Here is an 18,220-nt window from a genome sequence, read left to right as displayed (position 1 = left end):
CATGTTGAAAGAGAGCTCTGGGGGTCAGCATGTTCCTCTGTCCTCTCCCAGAGAGGAACAATCACATCATCAGGCTGATGACATCTGTCAAATTTTAAATATCTCCAGGGATGGAGATAGCAAAACTGGGCACTCGCTCTAGTGCTGCACCACCATCATTGTGAAGAAATTTTTGTTTATATCTGACTGTACTTTCCCTTGCTGTAATTTGTTGCCTCTTCTTGTGCTGTACATTTTTGAGAAGAATTTTATTCTGTCATCTTTTATAATATCCTTATGTAATTGAAGACAGTGGTTTGATTCCCTTAAGTTTTTCTTGTCCAAGCTAAACAGACCTCTCTGTACATAATTTGTTTTAGTTCTTAACCATGGTTTATTTCTTAGCCATCATGGGCCCTCTCTGGATGCTTGAAGTAGAATCTCACAGCCATGAAAAAAGAGCAATCCTTCTGGCTCTCTCAGCCAAATACCAATGTTGAGTTGGTTCTCATCAGTTAATCATAAATTCAAGTTGTGAGGAAGCCACTGAAATGAGTTCACTTAGCTTGGATCAAACCATAATTTTGTGTCCTGTCCCAGGAGTGGGAAAGTAGGGGATTCTGCCTTCTTCCAGTAGCGTTGTATCTCATAGTTCAATGCAACCTAGTGCAAGAGAGGAATCTCTTGCTAACACCCGAGTCTCGGTTGTCTGAGGTTCTAGAGCATGGTCCTTGTGGTCCTAATGTGTAGTTGGTGCTGTATTCCTTGAATCAGCAACCCTACTTCAGGAAGCTCTGTGATTTCGTTGTTCGTTCACCACTGTGTCTATATTCCAGGGCTCTTATTGGACAATAGATACATGTCCAGATATATCTCGCAAGAGGCGGCATCCTCCAGATGATGACGTAAGTATTTTTCTTTCCAAACAGCATGGAGTGGGCTGGGAATTCCCTTACAGCACCAGGCCATGATAATGTTTTGGGGTCAGGATATGTAGATGGACAGACAAAGGCCAGGACTGAACATACCAGTGTGTATGTCCTGCTGATTGCCTGTTGCTGCTATGCAGTAGCAAAGTTAATCTTGTTTGAAGTCCTTTATCCTGACTTTTCAGTGACTAAGGCCCCTCTTTTTTAAGCCATGAACTTCTACAGCGGGGGAGCTGGCTTCCCATCTGCAGTTTCACTTCTCCATCTGTTTTTGATTTCTGCTCCTTTCCTTTTTCCCTTTCTTCCCCATCCACAGATACCACAAGACTCCCCAGAGCAAGAGGCAAGTAAAAGCCCCCGAGGGGCTGTTCCAGTCAGCACAGAAGCCTCTTTGCCACCTGAGGCCACCCCTCAGATGTCGATCCAGAGCACCACCCCCATTGCTAACTACAGTCAGGTGAGCCACAGGGAAAAGGATAGAAGTGGGAGGAAAAGGAGAGTGGGAGGAGTGCATGAATGGAAAAGCGAAGTGGTGAGGAGAGGGAATTGTGAAAATTGTGATATGGAGGCAAAAATAAAAAGAAGGGAAGGAGCTGAAATTGCAGAGATAGAAACTAAGGAGGAAGTAAATTTTAGCAAAGGGTTGGATGGGGATAAGGATAAACACATAATGGTATAAGCTGAAGAAAAGGCTGGAGCCATTGTGCTGTGGTTGATATTCCTCAAGAAAAATGGCATTTGGGAGGATTTGTTGGAAGATGAGCAGAGTGATGTGGGATATCAGTACATGTTCTGTGTGTATTGAGTCCGATCTCTGTCCCAAGCTGCAAATCCTAGTACAGGCTAAAGGCCTTATTTCTCCCTCCCTTAGCAGGGTGCAGGGCCTGTGGATGTTGCCTCTACTGTAGCAGGGGGGCAGGGCCGTGAAGGGGCCGATGTGCCACCCCCGCTGTACAGTGCCAACCATGACTTCAAGTTCTCCTACTCCGAGATCAACTTCCAGGATCTTAGCTGGTCCTTCCGAAATCTCTACAAATCCATGCTGGAGAAATCATCTTCCTCTCAGCACGGTGAGTAACTACGTGCGTCATGTGGGGTGGGCAGGTATCTGCCCACACAGTCTTGTCCATTTGGCATCTCGCAGATCTTCCCTCGTTTAGGAGCCTGTGCAAACAGACTTTCCTTCTTTGGCATGCTGTAATTACTTCTGCCAGGAGCTGATAAGAAATCTGCACATCCTTTATGCATTGCTCCCCCTAGTTCTCTCAGAATAAAAAAGCACAATGATTTAAAAATGCCTTGTTTTGATACAAATGCAAATACTAAAATGGCAGAAGCTGAGAAAAATGGAAGTCCTGAAGAAAGGCATGTCAGAGAAACATTCACAGTCTGTCAGGATAGAAACTGTAAGAGGGAGGGGATTGTTGTATCTGGAGTTGATCAAAAGGAGGGTCGAAAATCATCATTGCTCAGACCTGTTAAAAGTAAGATTATACATGGCCTTGGAGAATTGAGCTTTGTGGATTGAGAGCAGAGAAGAGAGGGCCTCTAACTCCATTCATATCTTGCATTTCTGGGATTGAATAAGCAGCCAGAAGAGGGCAGAATCACTTCAAGGATGAGATGTCCATGGAAAATACTTCAAAAAAACCTAAAGCTCTTTCTGCTTTTAAAGACTCTTCTAAATATTAATCTGGTGTAAAAAGGAATATATTGTTACATGAGCTTCTCACCTGTGCTATCAGCCATCACACAGTGCAGGCAAACTTTGCTACTCCAGAAAGGGCCTCCTGAGCTTGAAGCTTCAGTGAGATAAAAATGTATATACTTTTACTGCTTTCATCATGCTGGCATTCCTAGTAGGAGCCTGTTGTGTGATGTGTTGTAGTATGAGCAAGCTAGAAAAATGTAGAGAAGGACCTTGACTTGATGTCTTCTCTGATTTTACAAACTTAGCAGCTGTTTGTTTTTTAAGCTGCAAGGCAGTGTAGGAAAACTTCCAGTTTTTGAAAAAAAATTTTTGGCAACTTCTGAGCCAGGATGGCAGTATTCATCCTTTTAGCCCGGGACAGTAGGATACTTGAAGGGTTGATGTTGAATCTAATGAAAATGTGAGACTTGCTTGCAGATGGTCAGGTAAGTGTACTTGAAGGAAGAAGTGAGTAGCTCAGGTTAATGGCATGCAAGTGTCCCTGACTGTGGTTTTCCACAGAGGTTCAGTGAACAGGGGAAGCAGACATAAGAGAGATGCTGAGCTCCTGGTGTTGGGGAAGTATGTAAAATACCTGATTCTCTCACATGTAGGGGTTGCCTGAAATACAGGAGGATAGAAATGACACACCCACTGAGTCAGGAGGAATGAAAGTAATAAAGGAGCCTTGATGTGTGCAGTATGCTCTTTGTACAAAAGCAGAGTCTTTTATGACCTCTTATGATCAGTGTGAGAAAAATTTGTGAAGATTCCTGACCATGTTGCTTTTAAGAAGAACTGAAGGGAGTCTTTGGAAACAGCAAGTCAGATGTTTTAAGTTATCCATTTTCTAAGTGTTCTTCTGTTTAAGTATTCTTAATGGTCATTTGTAGGAAAACAACATGTGCATGACATTACAGGAGAGGCTGGGTTACTTTGGTAAGTCTTGGAAAAAATCTAGGGAGAAACTTAAGTGCCTATTGCTGTACTAAAATCCTTCTGGGTCTTTGTTGTAGAACCTTTTGTTTTGAACAGTCTGGAGCATAGCAAGGGCATAACTGCACAGGTGATGGTTGTTAGCAGCCTGTAGAGGGCACTCCAAAAGCTTCATAAATAGCGGGATGAGCGTGTGAAATCAGAGCTGGATAACGTAAGTGAAGATCTGATCCAGGCTCTCTTAAAGCTCCCTCCTCTTTTCATTTACTCGGCAGGTTTCTCTTCCCTCCTTGGTGACATGCAGCCCTCCAACCACAATTACTACATGTACCAGCAGCAGCAGCAGCAGCAGCAAGGCCCCTCCTCAGTGGGTGCTGCTCCCCCACTCCACACTCCAACCCCAGAGGGTTGCCCATCCCAAGGAGGAAAACAGCAGGGTGGTGAAGGTTATGGCCCTCCACCAGTGATGTCCATGCACCCGCCCCCGATGCAGCATGGAGGTTACCACCAGCATCAACAACATCACCCGCACTCCCACCCACAGCAGCAGCCACACCAGCAGCAGCAGCAGTCACAGGCTTCAATCAACAATGCTGGCTTTGGTGAGTCAGGGGCGATGGAAAACACGGATGGGGGAAAGGGAGCAGTGAGGAGCCCCAGACAGAAATCCCACAAGGGACTTTTCCCTAAGTTTGTGCCTACCTGTGTGTAGAAAATGGGGAAAAGGCAGATACGGTTGAAATCTGAGAAGGAAATTGCTTTCTTACTGGAGAATGGAGGATATATCAACCCAGGCTTTGGGATTGTGTTAAGGGATGCAGCATAAAGTCAGGGCCTTAGTGCAAAAGGAGATACCACCCCTGTTTTTTTTAAGGGAGAAAGAATTTCTAGCTGCTGTAGCATCAGGCTCTTTGGTGAAGAGGGGCCAGTCTTTTTATATTAAGGGCTGGAGGGAAAGGATGATCTGTATTGTATTAATCTTGTCCCTGTTTCATTCCAGCATTTCCCCCTGATTGGTGCTCCAACATTGATTCCCTGAAGGAAAGCTTCAAGATGGTAAACCGGCTGAACTGGTCTAGCATTGAGCACTCCCAATTCTCAGGTCAGTGTTGGCCTAGTGACTAAGGCTAGTCACTCAATGACTACGGCTGTAGTCTAGAACATGCTGTGCAGGGATCTTTTTTCAGTGTAACTGCAACAAGAGCCTGGATTTCTCAGTGATTCACCTGATTTTTAAAAAGAGGTGTCCTTCTTCATGGGTTCTGTTAAAGATCCTGAAGCACTTGAATGAACACTGCAGGAGTTGGGGCAGAGAGAATTAAGTCATAAAAGTATGTCAGAAAGCTATCTGAGATTTTTCCTTCCGACTCTTCTTGCCCTATCTGAGTCAGTGTGACAGTAACCTAGATGTGGAGCTCTTCAGACAGATTTGAAACTATAAGATTCGGTTTGTGAGGAGGTAGGATTTAGGGACAGAAGACAGAAATTCTTTGCAGAGAAGATCCCAGTGTGGCTACTGTCTTTGACACTCTCCTCTATCCCCTGCAGAGCTCATGGAGAGTCTGCGCCAGGCTGAGCGGAAGAACTGGACGCTGGATCAACACCATATTGCCAACCTCTGTGACTCCCTTAATCATTTCCTTACCCAGACTGGTCAGCTCCCTCATCTGATTGGCCCACAGCAGCCCCCTCGAATCTCTGATTCTTGTGCCCTGAACAGTGGCAAACAGGAACAATCCATGAACCAAGGTAATTAGGAGACTAAAATGATGTGTAAAACGAAGGCCAGATTCTGCGAGTATCCTATATGACTTGCAGCCCTACCAGGCAATGCAGCACTGAGCAACTCTGAGCTAGACTGTCAGAGTTGTTCATAACAACTCAGCTTTCTCTGGCTTTAAAGAACTGGAATGACCTATACCTGTGGTCTGGACATGCTGTTATGTGATGCATACTTTTGACAGGCAGCCTCCAGGCAGGAATATATTTAAAAGGCAAGCCTGGAAGAGGAGAAGGGGATGGTGTTTTTTTGGTGACCAACAGAGAGTAATGGCAAGGTAGAGAGATTGCTATTCCAGATGGCAGGAACAGTAAAGGAGAATGCTCTTGCACCCTTGTTGGAGAAATACTGTACAAGGAGTAGGGGATGCATTCTGAGGAGGTGATATGGTGGTCTTGATAGAATTGTAGTGGTGTGTGTCATCTAGTTCTGAACTAAATGGATGATATTGAGCCAGCTTGTGGTGTTTCTGGATGAAAACTTTCTTCTTTTACAATAATAGAGAAACTCCTGCTGGTTTCAAGAACGAGCTCCCTGACCAAGCTATAGCTTGGAGTTAGGACCCAACAGCTGAACATCTCCTCAGTATCCTGTGGGTCTGAGTGAGTTGCTCTGTGACTGAGCTGCCACCCAGTCAGGGGAAAGTCTCCTGACCTGAACAGTAACAGTTGTTTTTTTGTTTTCTTAATTCATTTCCTTTCACAGTGAACTCCTATGGTCAGCCCCAGCCTCCCCATCTCTTCTCCGGGCCATCTCCTATGTACCAGATTTCCACCCAGGACTCTCCGGGATATAATCGCCCAGGTAAGGGGTGATATTAGGGCATATTACACCAATGAACATTAGGGAACTGGTTTCCAACCCCTTTGTGGATTTCTCCCAAAGCACTTAATAATCAAATGGAGCACTGTGGGTAAAGAGGATGCATGGAATGAAAGGGATCCTCTGTTTAGGGCTCTGTTATAGCTCTGGGAAAGTTTAGAATTTCAAAGGCCTGATTTCTTTCACTTCACATGAACAGTCCTCTAGCTTAGCTTCACCCTCAGTTAGTTGTTTGAAGACAATTTTACATGAGAAGCTTCTGTTGATGAAGTTGTTTGTGCTCTATCAGCAGTCAGCTATGAGGTAAGTAAAGAAGGCTGAAACTTCTGTGCTGTGGAGGCTTCTGTGGAGAATTTCACAGCAGAGCATTCCCAGACTGGTAGATGCTGACAGAGATTAATGCCAGTAGTGTTCTTGCTTGTTAGACTGTTGGAAAGGAGAAGGCCCAACTTACTTTATGTTTCTTTTACCCAAGCCCCACTGTGAAAAAGCATGCAGTTTTAGATTCTAACTGTTGTATTACCTTTTTCTTTTTTTTTTTTTTTTTTTTGTTTTTGGCTCAGCTCATCATCTGGTCCCTCGGCCTCCAGTGCCTCCTCCAGGCGCCAATGAGGAAATCCCTGATGATTTCGACTGGGACTTGATCACCTAGCGAGTTACAGACTTGATAGCCCGTCCTTTATGAAGGACGTGGGAGGGGAGGGGGACATGGGGTCATTGGTGTCAGCACCACCCTCCCCAGCCTCCCTGCCTTGCCTGTATATAGATATATATTCTCTATCTCCGCCAGAGAAGCCACCGCAAGATGCTGCCGAAGATAATCCTTCCTTGCGTCCTGTTTTATCTTCTTTTCTTCTTTTGTTTATTATTATTATTGTTATTATTATTATTATTACCAATAATTGAGCACAGCCCTCCCCCTCCCCCGGTGGCCTCGGACGCATCAGATTGGCTCTTTCGTGTTGCGCAGTGCCCAGTGGAGGGCGGGAAGATGGGTCCTTGGTGCCATGAAAAGACCTTGGAAGGCTGAATCCTCGAGTGCATCTTTCTCTGCCTCCGTTATTTTGCGTTTAACAATCCCTCTTTCCCTTCAAGGTGGCCGGTGAACCTGTCGTATTGGCTACTGGAGTGAGAGAGCCTAGTGGACCCTGGGAGCCTGTAGTTATGTTGTTTCGTTAATGTTGTAAAGGTCAGGGGGCTGAAGGGACACTGGAGGGGTGATCTTAGCTCTGTGAACTTTGTCTCACCAGCAGGAACAGCAAGAAAAGAAGTGGTGTTCCCAAGTACAAAGAGAGGGTAATCCCTGAGGTAGGGAGAGCTGAGTTGAGGTGGGAGGGCAGACCTGAGTTTGGAGAAAGGAGAATGTAGCAGAGATGGTATTTCAGCAGAGAAGTTGGGTTTCAGAATGTGGTACCATCTGTGAAGACTGAGAGATTTTGGGGGAATCCTGACCCATTTCCTACACTGCCTTTTGCAGTCTCTAGGTGAAGCCTACATACCCATCAGGTAAAAGAAGCAGTCAGGGGTGTCATATGTGATTCAGCAAATTCTGTTCCCCAGAGCTTTTCATTTCACCCCACACCCCTTCAAGCCCTTTTTCAAAATATGTAGTGAGGCTTTCCCTTTTATATGCAAATTTGAAAGTTTTCTCCCATCAGTATTTGTTCAATTGTTATTTGGTCCTCCACCCCTCATATTTCTTTGGGGGCTGTCCTTGCCTGAGTGCCAGCAGCAGGAATGTGTAGGTGCACGTCCTTCATCAGTGGTTCCCACTTGGTGAATGGGCTCAAGGTGGGCAGAGGAAGCTGCTGTGCAGAGTGGGGCTGAACTGGGGGCTGCTGGTCAAGGGCTGGACCCTCTGGTCAGGGACTGGGAGGCCCTCACAAGCAGTTTTTGTCAGAGGGGCATTAGGGGAGAGAGGGTGAAGCGGCGCAGGGTTTTGAACTGACCAGCCAAAGAGTGTAGTATAAAAGGGAGGAGGGTGTCTCAGACCCCTTGCAGTTCAGCTGGGGAGATGATGTAATCTACTGTAAATCCTGAAGGATGAGCTTTGTCAGCATGTGCAAATCAGGAAGGTGGAAAAGGTGCAGGAACAGGAGTGAGCATTGAGGTGCTTCCTCCCTGAAGTTGTATTCTGTGTTCTCCTTCTTTTCTTGTATGGCTCTGTTCTGTCAAATCTCGTGTTTCCTCTTAATATTTTGTAAAGCCTACCCCCAGCCCTTATTCCCTATTTACCAGTGAAGGGAACAAATGTGGAAATAGACTATCATGGCTGCTTGACAGACCCAGAGCACAGGAGTACAGTAATAACCTCTATTCTGACTGCAGGAAGGTGGGGAACTAGCACTGCTTTTTAAATTTGCTGTAGGGATAAACCATGGAAATTGGATTGTTGTCAGGGAAGTGGACAGAGTCATTGCATTGGAAGGGGGGAACAACACTTTTTTTTTTTTTTTTTTTCTTTTTTCCTTTTTTTCAGATTTTTTTTTGTGGTTTTTTTGTTTTTTTAAGCGTGTGTTTGGGGGGGGGAGTTCGTCATTGAGCATTTCCAAGAGAAATGAGGAATCCCAGACAGCTTCAACATGGAGTCAGCTGTTATCTCTGCTGCCTCAGGATGGGAATGATACAGCTTGGAAGCATGTGTGATAGGTTTCTGTGGCACGAGAGACAACTTACGGCAGGTGCCAGTTAGTGTTTGCAGTGGACATTACTGAGAGCCGGCCCTGTGGAAGTCTGAAAACACCACCAGAAGAAAAACAAACCAAGATGGCTCCTTCTGCGTATCCAAGTGCTCCTCATTTGCATATTTGCCTCATTTGCGTATTAAGTTGTGCCTCATTTGCATATGTAAATACATGCCGGTCAGTGTGCAAATTAGCCTCGTTCCTCCGCCCCTGAAATCAATGTGTGTTGTTAGTGCGTGGTAAGATATCGATGGGTGGGAGTGGAGCTCTGCAGGTGCGCTGGCACCAGCCTGCAGGCAGGGCAGGGGGGCCAGCCTGGCCCACAGAGGGGTCTTGCAGGCCCCTCCAGCCCCATGTGGCCCCCAATGCTTTGTGTCAGTGGTCAGGGAGAGAGGGGCGTGGTCTCACGAGTTTATTTTTGTGCATGCTTTCTTAATAAAAAGAAAAAGTGAATGTTTATGGTTTAACTGTTTTGGTGCCAGTATTGATTTTTTCCTTTTAGCGGCGCCTGTCAGGATGGCTTGGTTCCCACCTTAGAATTTGGGTGTGGACGTGGCTAAATGGACAGCCCACACCTTGATGTTCTTTAGATGGAGACTTTCTAGGATGTTAAGAGCTGAGGTTCTCCCAGCTGGCTGTTCAGGGCAGTGAGATCTGAGAGTCTTTCAATTCATGCTCACCAGAAAGGCAGAGTCAAAACTCTGCCAACGCTTGCTGTCTATTTGTCGTACTATTTGCTGGCCTTCCTCTTTTAAGGAAGAACTAACACAAAAAGCAGATTTTAAACTGCTTCCATAGAGTACCTAATAAATATATTTCTGCTTTCCAGGAGCAGGGAACGTTCAACCTCAGGAATACCCCAAATAGCCTGAGTGGATGCAACTTTTTCTCCACTGGGAGGACCTAAGAAGCACATTTCTCTTGTAAAGAGAGGCTCATGTGACTGAGAGATAATATGGTCATTCTCACCTTCTTGGGGTGAGATTGGAGGTTATCACTTCCCAGTTCCAGGGTTTTGTCAAATGGCTGATAGTCCAGCAGTCACCCAATCTGGGTCATTCAGTGACTGCAGCTGCTCAAATTCTGCTCATGTGCCACCTCAAAATGCAGTAGGTACATTTGGATGATCTCAAATGCCCTCCTAAAAGGAAAATTTGGGACTCCGGTGGTGGAGGGAGTGTTGGGGAGACAATGAGTGTGCACATGCTAATGAACGCAGGTACAGCACGTGCATTGACCAGTTACTACCACACAGTGATGTATTTGCCAGGACAAAGAAAGAGATTGGGCATCTACCAGGGCACAAAAGTCACTTCAGTGCAGCTGACTGGGGCAAGTGCTGTTCTAGTGCATAGCTGTAAGGAAATGACGCAGTACCCTCTAGGGAAATCTTCAGATATTCCTACACACCTCAGAGCCCTAGTAGAGTCAGACGAAAGATGTGATGACCTCCCAAGAAGCAACATCCAAATTAGTTTTATCTGCACTTTATCAGAGACAGGAGATGTAGAATACAGACATATGCAAATAAAGTAACATTCTTAGCTCAATTGAGAGGTTCAACTACATGGTTCCCACCACTAATCTGTAGCCAGCCCTGCTTAAAATAGTCTGTGTAGGTTAAAGTACTGTGTCTTCTGCTTCACCAGTCATCCCTCAGATTATTAGTCTTGGTGCTTCCAACTTCCCGTGTCTAGTGTAGGATATAAAAAAGAGTTATCTGTCATGAGCTGAATGACTGCAGTGTCCTGGGTTGGAGCCGCAGCTTAAACAAACATAATGGAGAAAAACCACGTGCTAAGCAGAGAGTAATTGATGTGCAGCGCTATAGCTTGCTCTTTCTGCAGTGGTGATAGGAAGTCCTGCATTAAAAGGCGCTGCTAAGGTTCTTCTCTGCTGAAGTCTGGCTTCTGTGAAGGGTTGAAGATGTGAGTTCCTCACTAAAGGCACCTTCCAAGATTCTTCGCACCGATTGCCGTACCTTTGCCCTGAAGTTCTGTCCCACAAAAACATAAAGCGGGGGGTTGATGCAGCTGTTGGCATATGCAAGTGCTGTAGAGAGGTGATCCCACAGGATCAGTGACTCCATCTGCCCTCTTCCAAAAGTAGGTACAATGTGGAGAATCCCAACTACATGGTACGGAGCCCAGCAGATGAAGAATGCAGCTACCACAAACACAACTGTTCGCAGTGTCCTGTTGTGTGGCTTGTGAAACTGATTTGCATGTGTTCTGAAAACAATGAGGGCATAGCAAACTGCCATTATGCCAAAGGGCAGCACAAAGCCAAAGACAGCCCTGGTGATGTTTATTACCACCGAGGCAAGGGCTATGGAGTCATTACCTTCAGTGATATCTCCCCACAAGTCACTAACATTGTAGATTGAGTATTCCTCCCATAACTCATTTACAGACACATTTACAGATGTATTTACAGGATCATCTCTGTAATCATCAACTCCGAAATTGTACACACACTCCGTTTTGCCATCGTAAGTGCTTGTCTCACGGTAGTAGAAGACAGGGCAGCAGAAAATGAAGGCCAGCATCCAAATGCCACTGCATATTAGCGATATAAATTTCACTGTTCGGTGGTTCTGACACCAGACAGGTTTCATCACCAGGAGACACCGATCAATGCTGATGGCCACAAGTAGGAAGACACTAGCAAACATGGTGAAGATTATGACTGTTGGAATGACTTTGCAGAGGAACCAGCCATAGGGCCAGTGTTCATGGAGGACAAGGTGAACAATGGAAAAGGGCAAGGACAAACAGCACATGATGTCAGCCACAGCAAGGTTTAGAAACCAGACAGTGTTCACAGACCTTTTCATTTTCAAACCAGCTACCCAGATCACCAACCCATTGCCTGGGATACCTATGACGAAAACGATGGTGAAGATAGCAATGGAGACAATTGATTCTGATGCATAATATACAGCAGCCTCTCCCTGTGAACTGCTATTGCCCAGGACTTGAGGCATTCTGGAGCTACAAAACAGAAAACAAATTAGCAGCAATTCATATCCTTGGCTCTCATTAGCCATGCAAACACTGGGTGGGGCTTTCCTCCCTGCAAGTGGCGGTGTGATTAAAAGAGGGCTCTAGGGAGCATGGTGAACAGGAGTGGGCAAACAGAGGTGTGGGAAGGCAGTTTGTGCAGGCAGGGTTGCAGGTTTCCTGCTGCTAGTGGGATTTTTAGTTTGTTGTTTTGTTGGTTTGTTTGTTGGTTGGTTGGTTGGTTTTGGGTTTTTGGGTTTTTTTGTTAGTAATGGTTTTACATGATCAAAAACTGCAGTTAGTAAAAGTGTATATAGCCAAAGAGAACCCTCCAAAAAGGATGGATCTGTCCAGACCATGTGGAGTGTTTGAGCTTATCAGTGGTACCAGGGGGCATCGCAGAAGAAGCCTGCCTACAGTGTGAACAGGTGAACAATCCCCTTTCATTGGTGGCTGAGCTTAGGGAGGAAGTAGAAAGGCTAAGGAACATTAGGGAAAGTGAAAGGGAAATAGATTGGTGGAGTTCCACCCTCCTATCCTTGAGGAAGGCCCACCAGGAGTCAGAGGACTCCCATACGTCCCACTGTCAGGCAACAGGAAGACACCTTGGGGATGAAGGGGAGTGGAAATGGAAGGCCGATGGCATCCTGTATCAGGAATAGTGTGGCCAGCAGGACCAGGGAGGTCAATCTACCTCTGTACTTGGCACTGGTGAGGCCACACCTTAAGTGCTGTGTCCAGTTCTGGCCCTGCAGTTTAGGAAAGACATTGAGACACTTGAGTGCATCCAGAGGAGGGAACAAGGCTGGTGAGGAGCTGGAACACAAGCCCTGTGAGGAACGGCTGAGGGAGCTGGGGTGTTTAGCCTGGAGAAAAGGAGACTCGGGAGTGACCTTGCCACTCTCCACAGGTACCTGAAAGGTGGTTGTAGCCATGTGGGGGTCGGTCTCTTTTTCCAGGCAGCAACTGACAGAACAAGAGGACACAGTCTTAAGCTGCTCCAAGGGAGATACAAGTTGGATATTAGGAAAAAGTTTTTTACTGAAAGAGTGATAAAGTACTGGAATGGTCTGCCTGGGGAGGTGGTCGAGTCACCATCCCTGGATGTGTTTAAAAAAAGACTGGATGTGGCACTTGGTGCCATGGTTTAGTTAAAGTGTTAGGGATGGGTTGGACTTGATTATCTTGAAGGTCTCTCCCAACCTAGTGATCCTGTGATCCTCCTCCCCAATTCTTCTCTTAACCTTTACTGAAGCATCCCTGAGTCAGGTGGTAGTACAGAGCTGACAGGGTACAAAGGCATTGGCCTACACAGGTTTGTTACTAGTGTGCCTGTTGTACACCATCATTCTCATGGTGGCTACGTTACGTAAGCCTGCTATTCAACAGGGGGCTCTATACAGTTACGTACTCCTATCTCTATCATCCCTTTGATTTCTGTCTGGTTCTTCTTAGTCTCCAAAGTGGAGCTCTCTATTCACGTGGCCATGCTGTCTCCAGGTGTGTTTCCTGGTTGACTTCCTGCTTCAGAAAGGCAAATCAGCATTTTTAGTTCCTGTTTCCTTTAAAATGGGTGATTTCTTCTGGCATAACTGGTGAAGTACATTTAAATTAAGAAAGCAATGCCTGTCTTTCTGAAATAACCCTGCTTCACTTTCTGAACACTACAAATAGAATAGACAGGACATCAACTCTGTTGGCTAAGGGATATTTTAGAGAAGTGCCAGTGACCACTTCCTTTTCCTTTGTATGTATTCTGAGTTGTCTTCTGGTTCCTCAGAAAGCTTATCTTGACCAGGAGAAAGGCAAGACATTAATGGTTCAAGATTCTATGAAAGATAAGAAATGAATGTTTAAGAAGATCAGAGAGGTATTTACAAACAAAAATGAAGATAGAGAGTAATGTTCTTGAGCTATTTTAGGTATGAGGTGTTTCACTGCAAGACAATGAAGCTGACCTCCAGCATTCTTAAACGACATTTTAAAACTATGACCATAGTAGAGGAAAAATGTTAATTGCTCAATTATTCTTGGACTTAAATTTAGAAAGTAAATTTAGAAAGAAAAAGAAATGCACCAAAGCCAAGATAGAATTGAGAAAAAAAAACCCCTGATCTTCATCCTTTAGGCATTAATAGAATTGTCTATAAAACTCCTGTTAACTAAACCCTTGCTGAATTGATGAAGGCAGTTGCGTTACTGAAAGGTCCCAAAAAATGCTACCAAAATGCAAGGAAACTGAATAGAGAAGAGCTGAATGCAGCCTGCAGAAGCAACTGAGAAGACATTAATAAGCAAAATGACCCTCTTTAAACCTCTATTCTGCCAGTACTTAAATACTAGTCAGAGACTGTTGTATTAGGACTACATATAAATATTATAAAAAAACCAATCAAATAATCAATCTCATTCTTGCATAACATGCAGTCTGAAAGTGGACCGATGCATAAGTGTTTGAACTGCTCCACTAAGAATAAAATGAGATAAACAATTGTAACAAACATTGTGACTTATCAGTTTTTGGTAAAATATCCTAAGAGACTTTTAAGTGAGGGTGACCTGCAAGGAAAGCTATGAAAGAAGTTAGTGGAAGGCTTAACTTAAAACTGGAGGCTTAATTTAAAATCATCCCAAGTTTGTTCCATTTCCTTCGTCTTGCTGATCTGTGTAGAAGCAACTTTTAGAGGGACAATTGGTAAACAGTGCTGCAAGAATTGAACCCTCCTGCCTCCCCATATAGCTACAGAAAATGGTATGAAGAAGATAGAGAAACAAGGAATGCTGCAAAATAGTAATGCAAGTCCTACTCCAAAGTAAACTGAGGGACAAATCAATTAGAACATACTGCCCACACTATGGTTTCCCACAGTGCTAAAAGGGTTGCAATGTGGTTTGAAAATAGAAGGAGGAACTGGAGGAGAAAGGTTTTCAGGAGTGAAGAATAATAAATGGCAAGTAGGTGAGGAAAGCAAAATTCTCCAGCTTATCATGCCTACCTGAGTGAAGCAGTTATTTCAGTGCGTTGGAGCAAGTACCATCAATCCTGTCTCTGGAGTGACTGAAAAAGCTCTCACGTGACATTTTAGGAACTGCATTTTTTTTCCTGCATGCGCATGTGTGTGCCAAGTGTGTTCTTTCACCCTGATAAAATGACTCATTTGAATGTCATTTCAAGATTTAGACATCATATGCTCATAAAATAAAGAGTCAAACCACAGGAAGTTCCTCAAAACTGTCAAAATAATAGTGCTCTAAATAAAATATTAATAGAAAGCACTGGAATGGTAATCACAGACATATACTTTACTATATTCTGTAAAACAACAGAATGACATCTTGCCTGTTGACACTGTGTGACCTTTGCTGGAAGTAATTCCTAAGTCTAAACCCTGCCATGTCACTGTGACATATCTGCTCTGTTATTGTCTTGAAGACACTTCTATGTCTTAACAGGTCAGCACGTTCACCAAGCTAATCCCATTTCTAGGATTCTTACCAATCCAGATCAGCTTCTGTCCCAGCTTGAGATGGTTTACTTCATCAAATACCGAACACTGTACTCAGCAAACCATGACTGGTCTTGACAAAAGGATTTTAATCTGCCTTTTACTTTTCAGGGTATTAAAAGTCTATTCTTTAAAAAGAAATTTGACTGACAAAAAGTTAGAAGTGGTTAACTGAAATGCTGATTTGCACAAAATGTGGCAAGACAATAAAAACTGAAGACTTCCAGGGCATTTCTAGTGTTCAACAAGGGATTTCCCCATCACCCGTCACAATTTGGGAAATCAAGACTGATAGCAGAAATGACAAAAGCCCAGATATACAAGAATCAGCCTGTATTTTGGTTTTGGTCTGGGAAATGAACAGAGCAGACTTCTGCTCCTGAGCGTGTCTGTGAAAGACACAGATGCTGCCTCCAACACAAAACCAGAAAAAGGAAGACAGGCCAGTGCTGAGCTGTACCCACAAAGATAGACAGGCTGTCAGCAGCCTGCCAGGAAAATTCCTGTAGCTTCATCTTATTCTCTGCTGCCATCCTACCAGGGGGACTCTTTGGGCCCAGGCAGGCAATGCTGATAGGAGCTTACTCCTATGGTCTTCTCTTGCCTGAGGGACACATAGCCTGGTCACCACCATGGAACCTGCCAGTCAAGCTCTACTTTGCAGGAAGGTCCTTAACCAGTTCCATCCTCCAGGTTAAATATGTTCTATTTCAAGATTTCAACCTCTCTGATGAATCCTTAAAAAAAAAAAAAAAAAAAAATAAAATTAAACTTCAGTGGTTATTGGCAGTGCTTTGTATGTTTTTGGTCCAGAGATGCTTGTTTGAACCAAACAGAAGAATGTTATGTTCTCTGCTTGTTAGGTATCAATAGAATTGAATGGGAGATGTATTCTTGGTATTCTGGTGCTGCTTATGAGTCTTTCCTCACATGCCTTGTAATAGTTGGCCCTTGGCCACTGCCTCATCCGAGATGCTCTCCTTCTAGAGGAGCAGTAGGAGGACTGTGGCACGCTGAATGACAGCACTGTAAAGACGGAGGTGAAATTTAATACTGCCAATTGTGAATCATTGAACTTGGAAAAGCAACTGTAACTTATGCACATGGAGGGTGTACTCCCAGTAAATTATTAGTGCTCAATGAAAAAACCTAGCAGTCACTGCAAGAAGTTCTAATAAAAAATTAGGTCAACAAGCAACTCCATCCAAAAGGTAAATGTAAGTTCCTTCTTGAATTCTGAATGCTGTACTGGCCCTTGAACTTAAAAAGTTATAGAACAAGAAAAAATATAGAGAATGATGACTAGACAGCCATGGCTAGGAATAGCTCTGTCTGCATTAACTAATGCTATTTCCTACTGGGAAAACCAGCAAACGAAACAGAACCAGAAAAAGGAACCAAAACAAAGCAACAACAAAAACCACAAAAAACCACACCAAACCAAACAAAAAAACCAAGAACCAAACAACAAAAAACAACCAACTAACCAACCAACCAACGACCACCACCACCCCCCCAATGCAAAACCTCAAACTTCGTGATGTTTCAATGATTATTTTGATTGTTTCTGCCTCAACACCTCCAGGGATGTGACTCCACCACCCCCGTTCCAATGCTTGACATGGAACGCTCAGACATGGCTCTATACATAATTTTTAAACTTTTCCTATGCCTTTTCTTCCACTTTTCAGAATAAACACTAGTACTGTGATAATTGATAAAAGATTCGTGTTAATCATGAAAGTATTGGGGTTTGTATAAACCAGAATACTTAGGTCTGAGATGAAACATGACACTAAAGAAAAGAAAATACATGATTAAATAATTTTGTTTTAAATCTTCCTGTTATGAATATTATGTTTCTAAATAAGTTGTATCTACTGACAGCTTGCAAAACAAGGCTTTCACACAGCCTAACAGATTCTGCAAAATCGGGTTTCCTGCCTTTGTGTAATCAATTGCAGCATATCCCTAAGATCAGACTTCCTGACTTCTGCCATTTCCTTATCTACCAAGACCAGATGGTTATCTATGGGACTTGACAAATTGTCTAGAGACTCACGTGGTCCAGCGATCCCACGGACCACCACTGCTTACCTGGCAAAATTATGACAACAAAAAGTAACAGTTATTGATGAATACAAGGAAACCATGCTATAAAAGGGAGCTGCAAACCAAAGTTCGGTGGAGCATAGAGTAGGCTGTGACCCCTCTGCAAGCGCTGCTTGCTCTGTCTGTATAAAATAAAGCAATCTAAATTTTGCTAAATATCGAGACTTTTCTCATTTATAACAGTACTTTTTGAGACTCGGTCATAGGACGCTGCACAGCACTAAATTTCAAAACCAGTCTCCACTGAGAAGCCACTACTAAGAGTGGTTTAAACGCTGACAGCCTTACCATTATTGATAAACAAACTAGTATGTACACCCTTACTTTGGCCACATTATGGGGGAAGACCCACTCCTGAAACTAAGCCCGTCGTGCTTCGTTCCGCATTTCCTTTTTGGCTTGCTCTTTCACCGAGAAGCCATCTAATGCCCGCACCACAGAGAGAACACTGACGCTTAACCCGCCAGGTCTGCCCCAGGGCGGCAGGGGAGCGGCCCCGGGGGATGCAGGGGAGCAGGTGGGTACCACCTGGGTGAGGCGGCCCGACCACGGGCGCTCCCACAGCCATCCCGCCCGGCGCTTCCCTCAGCCCGGCATCGGGATGGCGCCCCACACAAACATGGCCGCGCCAGCCCCGCCGCGCCACCTGCCAGGCCCCAAGATGGCGCCGGCCGCCGCTGCTGTGTCAGGGGCGGCTCCAAGATGGCGCTCGCCCGCCCCCGCTGCCAGCATCCAAGATGGCTCCCTCCGCTTCTCCGACGTGGCCCGCGTCCGGCCCGG

General features: G+C 44.7%; 2 protein-coding genes across 6 annotated transcripts in view; one reads left to right on the top strand and one right to left on the bottom strand.

The window, feature by feature from the left end:
- FOXJ2 (forkhead box J2) overlaps positions 1 to 9,287 on the top strand; it is a 31,142-nt gene extending 21,855 nt beyond the window's left edge. For 3 of the 4 annotated variants that reach the window (XM_056493418.1, XM_056493426.1, XM_056493408.1), the window contains exons 5-12: positions 816 to 884; positions 1,225 to 1,365; positions 1,780 to 1,978; positions 3,810 to 4,136; positions 4,535 to 4,636; positions 5,083 to 5,283; positions 6,020 to 6,118; positions 6,700 to 9,287. In XM_056493418.1, coding sequence (XP_056349393.1) covers positions 816 to 884; positions 1,225 to 1,365; positions 1,780 to 1,978; positions 3,810 to 4,136; positions 4,535 to 4,636; positions 5,083 to 5,283; positions 6,020 to 6,118; positions 6,700 to 6,788 — 1,227 coding nt within the window. In that variant the 3' untranslated portion in view covers positions 6,789 to 9,287. The remainder of the gene's footprint in view (positions 1 to 815; positions 885 to 1,224; positions 1,366 to 1,779; positions 1,979 to 3,809; positions 4,137 to 4,534; positions 4,637 to 5,082; positions 5,284 to 6,019; positions 6,119 to 6,699) is intronic. The other variant, XM_056493436.1, reaches the window with a different exon arrangement.
- A 990-nt stretch (positions 9,288 to 10,277) lies between these two features.
- C3AR1 (complement C3a receptor 1) lies at positions 10,278 to 18,161 on the bottom strand. 2 transcript variants are annotated; one of them, XM_056486465.1, is made up of 3 exons: positions 17,765 to 18,161; positions 14,819 to 16,065; positions 10,278 to 11,813 (listed from the first exon to the last, which is right to left on the bottom strand). In XM_056486465.1, the coding sequence occupies exon 3, from the start codon at positions 11,804 to 11,806 to the stop codon at positions 10,688 to 10,690; it is 1,119 nt and encodes a 372-aa protein (XP_056342440.1). In that variant the 5' UTR covers positions 11,807 to 11,813; positions 14,819 to 16,065; positions 17,765 to 18,161; the 3' UTR covers positions 10,278 to 10,687. The 2 variants fall into 2 exon arrangements, with proteins under 2 accessions (XP_056342440.1, XP_056342449.1); XM_056486474.1 differs by lacking the exon at positions 17,765 to 18,161 and having other exon boundaries at positions 14,819 to 14,963; positions 15,914 to 16,830.
- Positions 18,162 to 18,220: the final 59 nt, after the last annotated feature.

This window comes from Oenanthe melanoleuca, chromosome 1, assembly GCF_029582105.1.
Source record: "Oenanthe melanoleuca isolate GR-GAL-2019-014 chromosome 1, OMel1.0, whole genome shotgun sequence".
NCBI classification, from domain to species: domain Eukaryota; kingdom Metazoa; phylum Chordata; class Aves; order Passeriformes; family Muscicapidae; genus Oenanthe; species Oenanthe melanoleuca.
Note: the sequence above shows the minus strand (reverse complement) of the source record. Positions and strands in the feature narration are given on the sequence as shown.

Excerpts from the sequence above, each read along its gene's own strand:
- C3AR1 (XM_056486465.1), bottom strand. The coding sequence starts at position 11,806 with ATGCCTCAAGTCCTGGGCAATAGCAGTTCACAGGGAGAGGCTGCTGTA.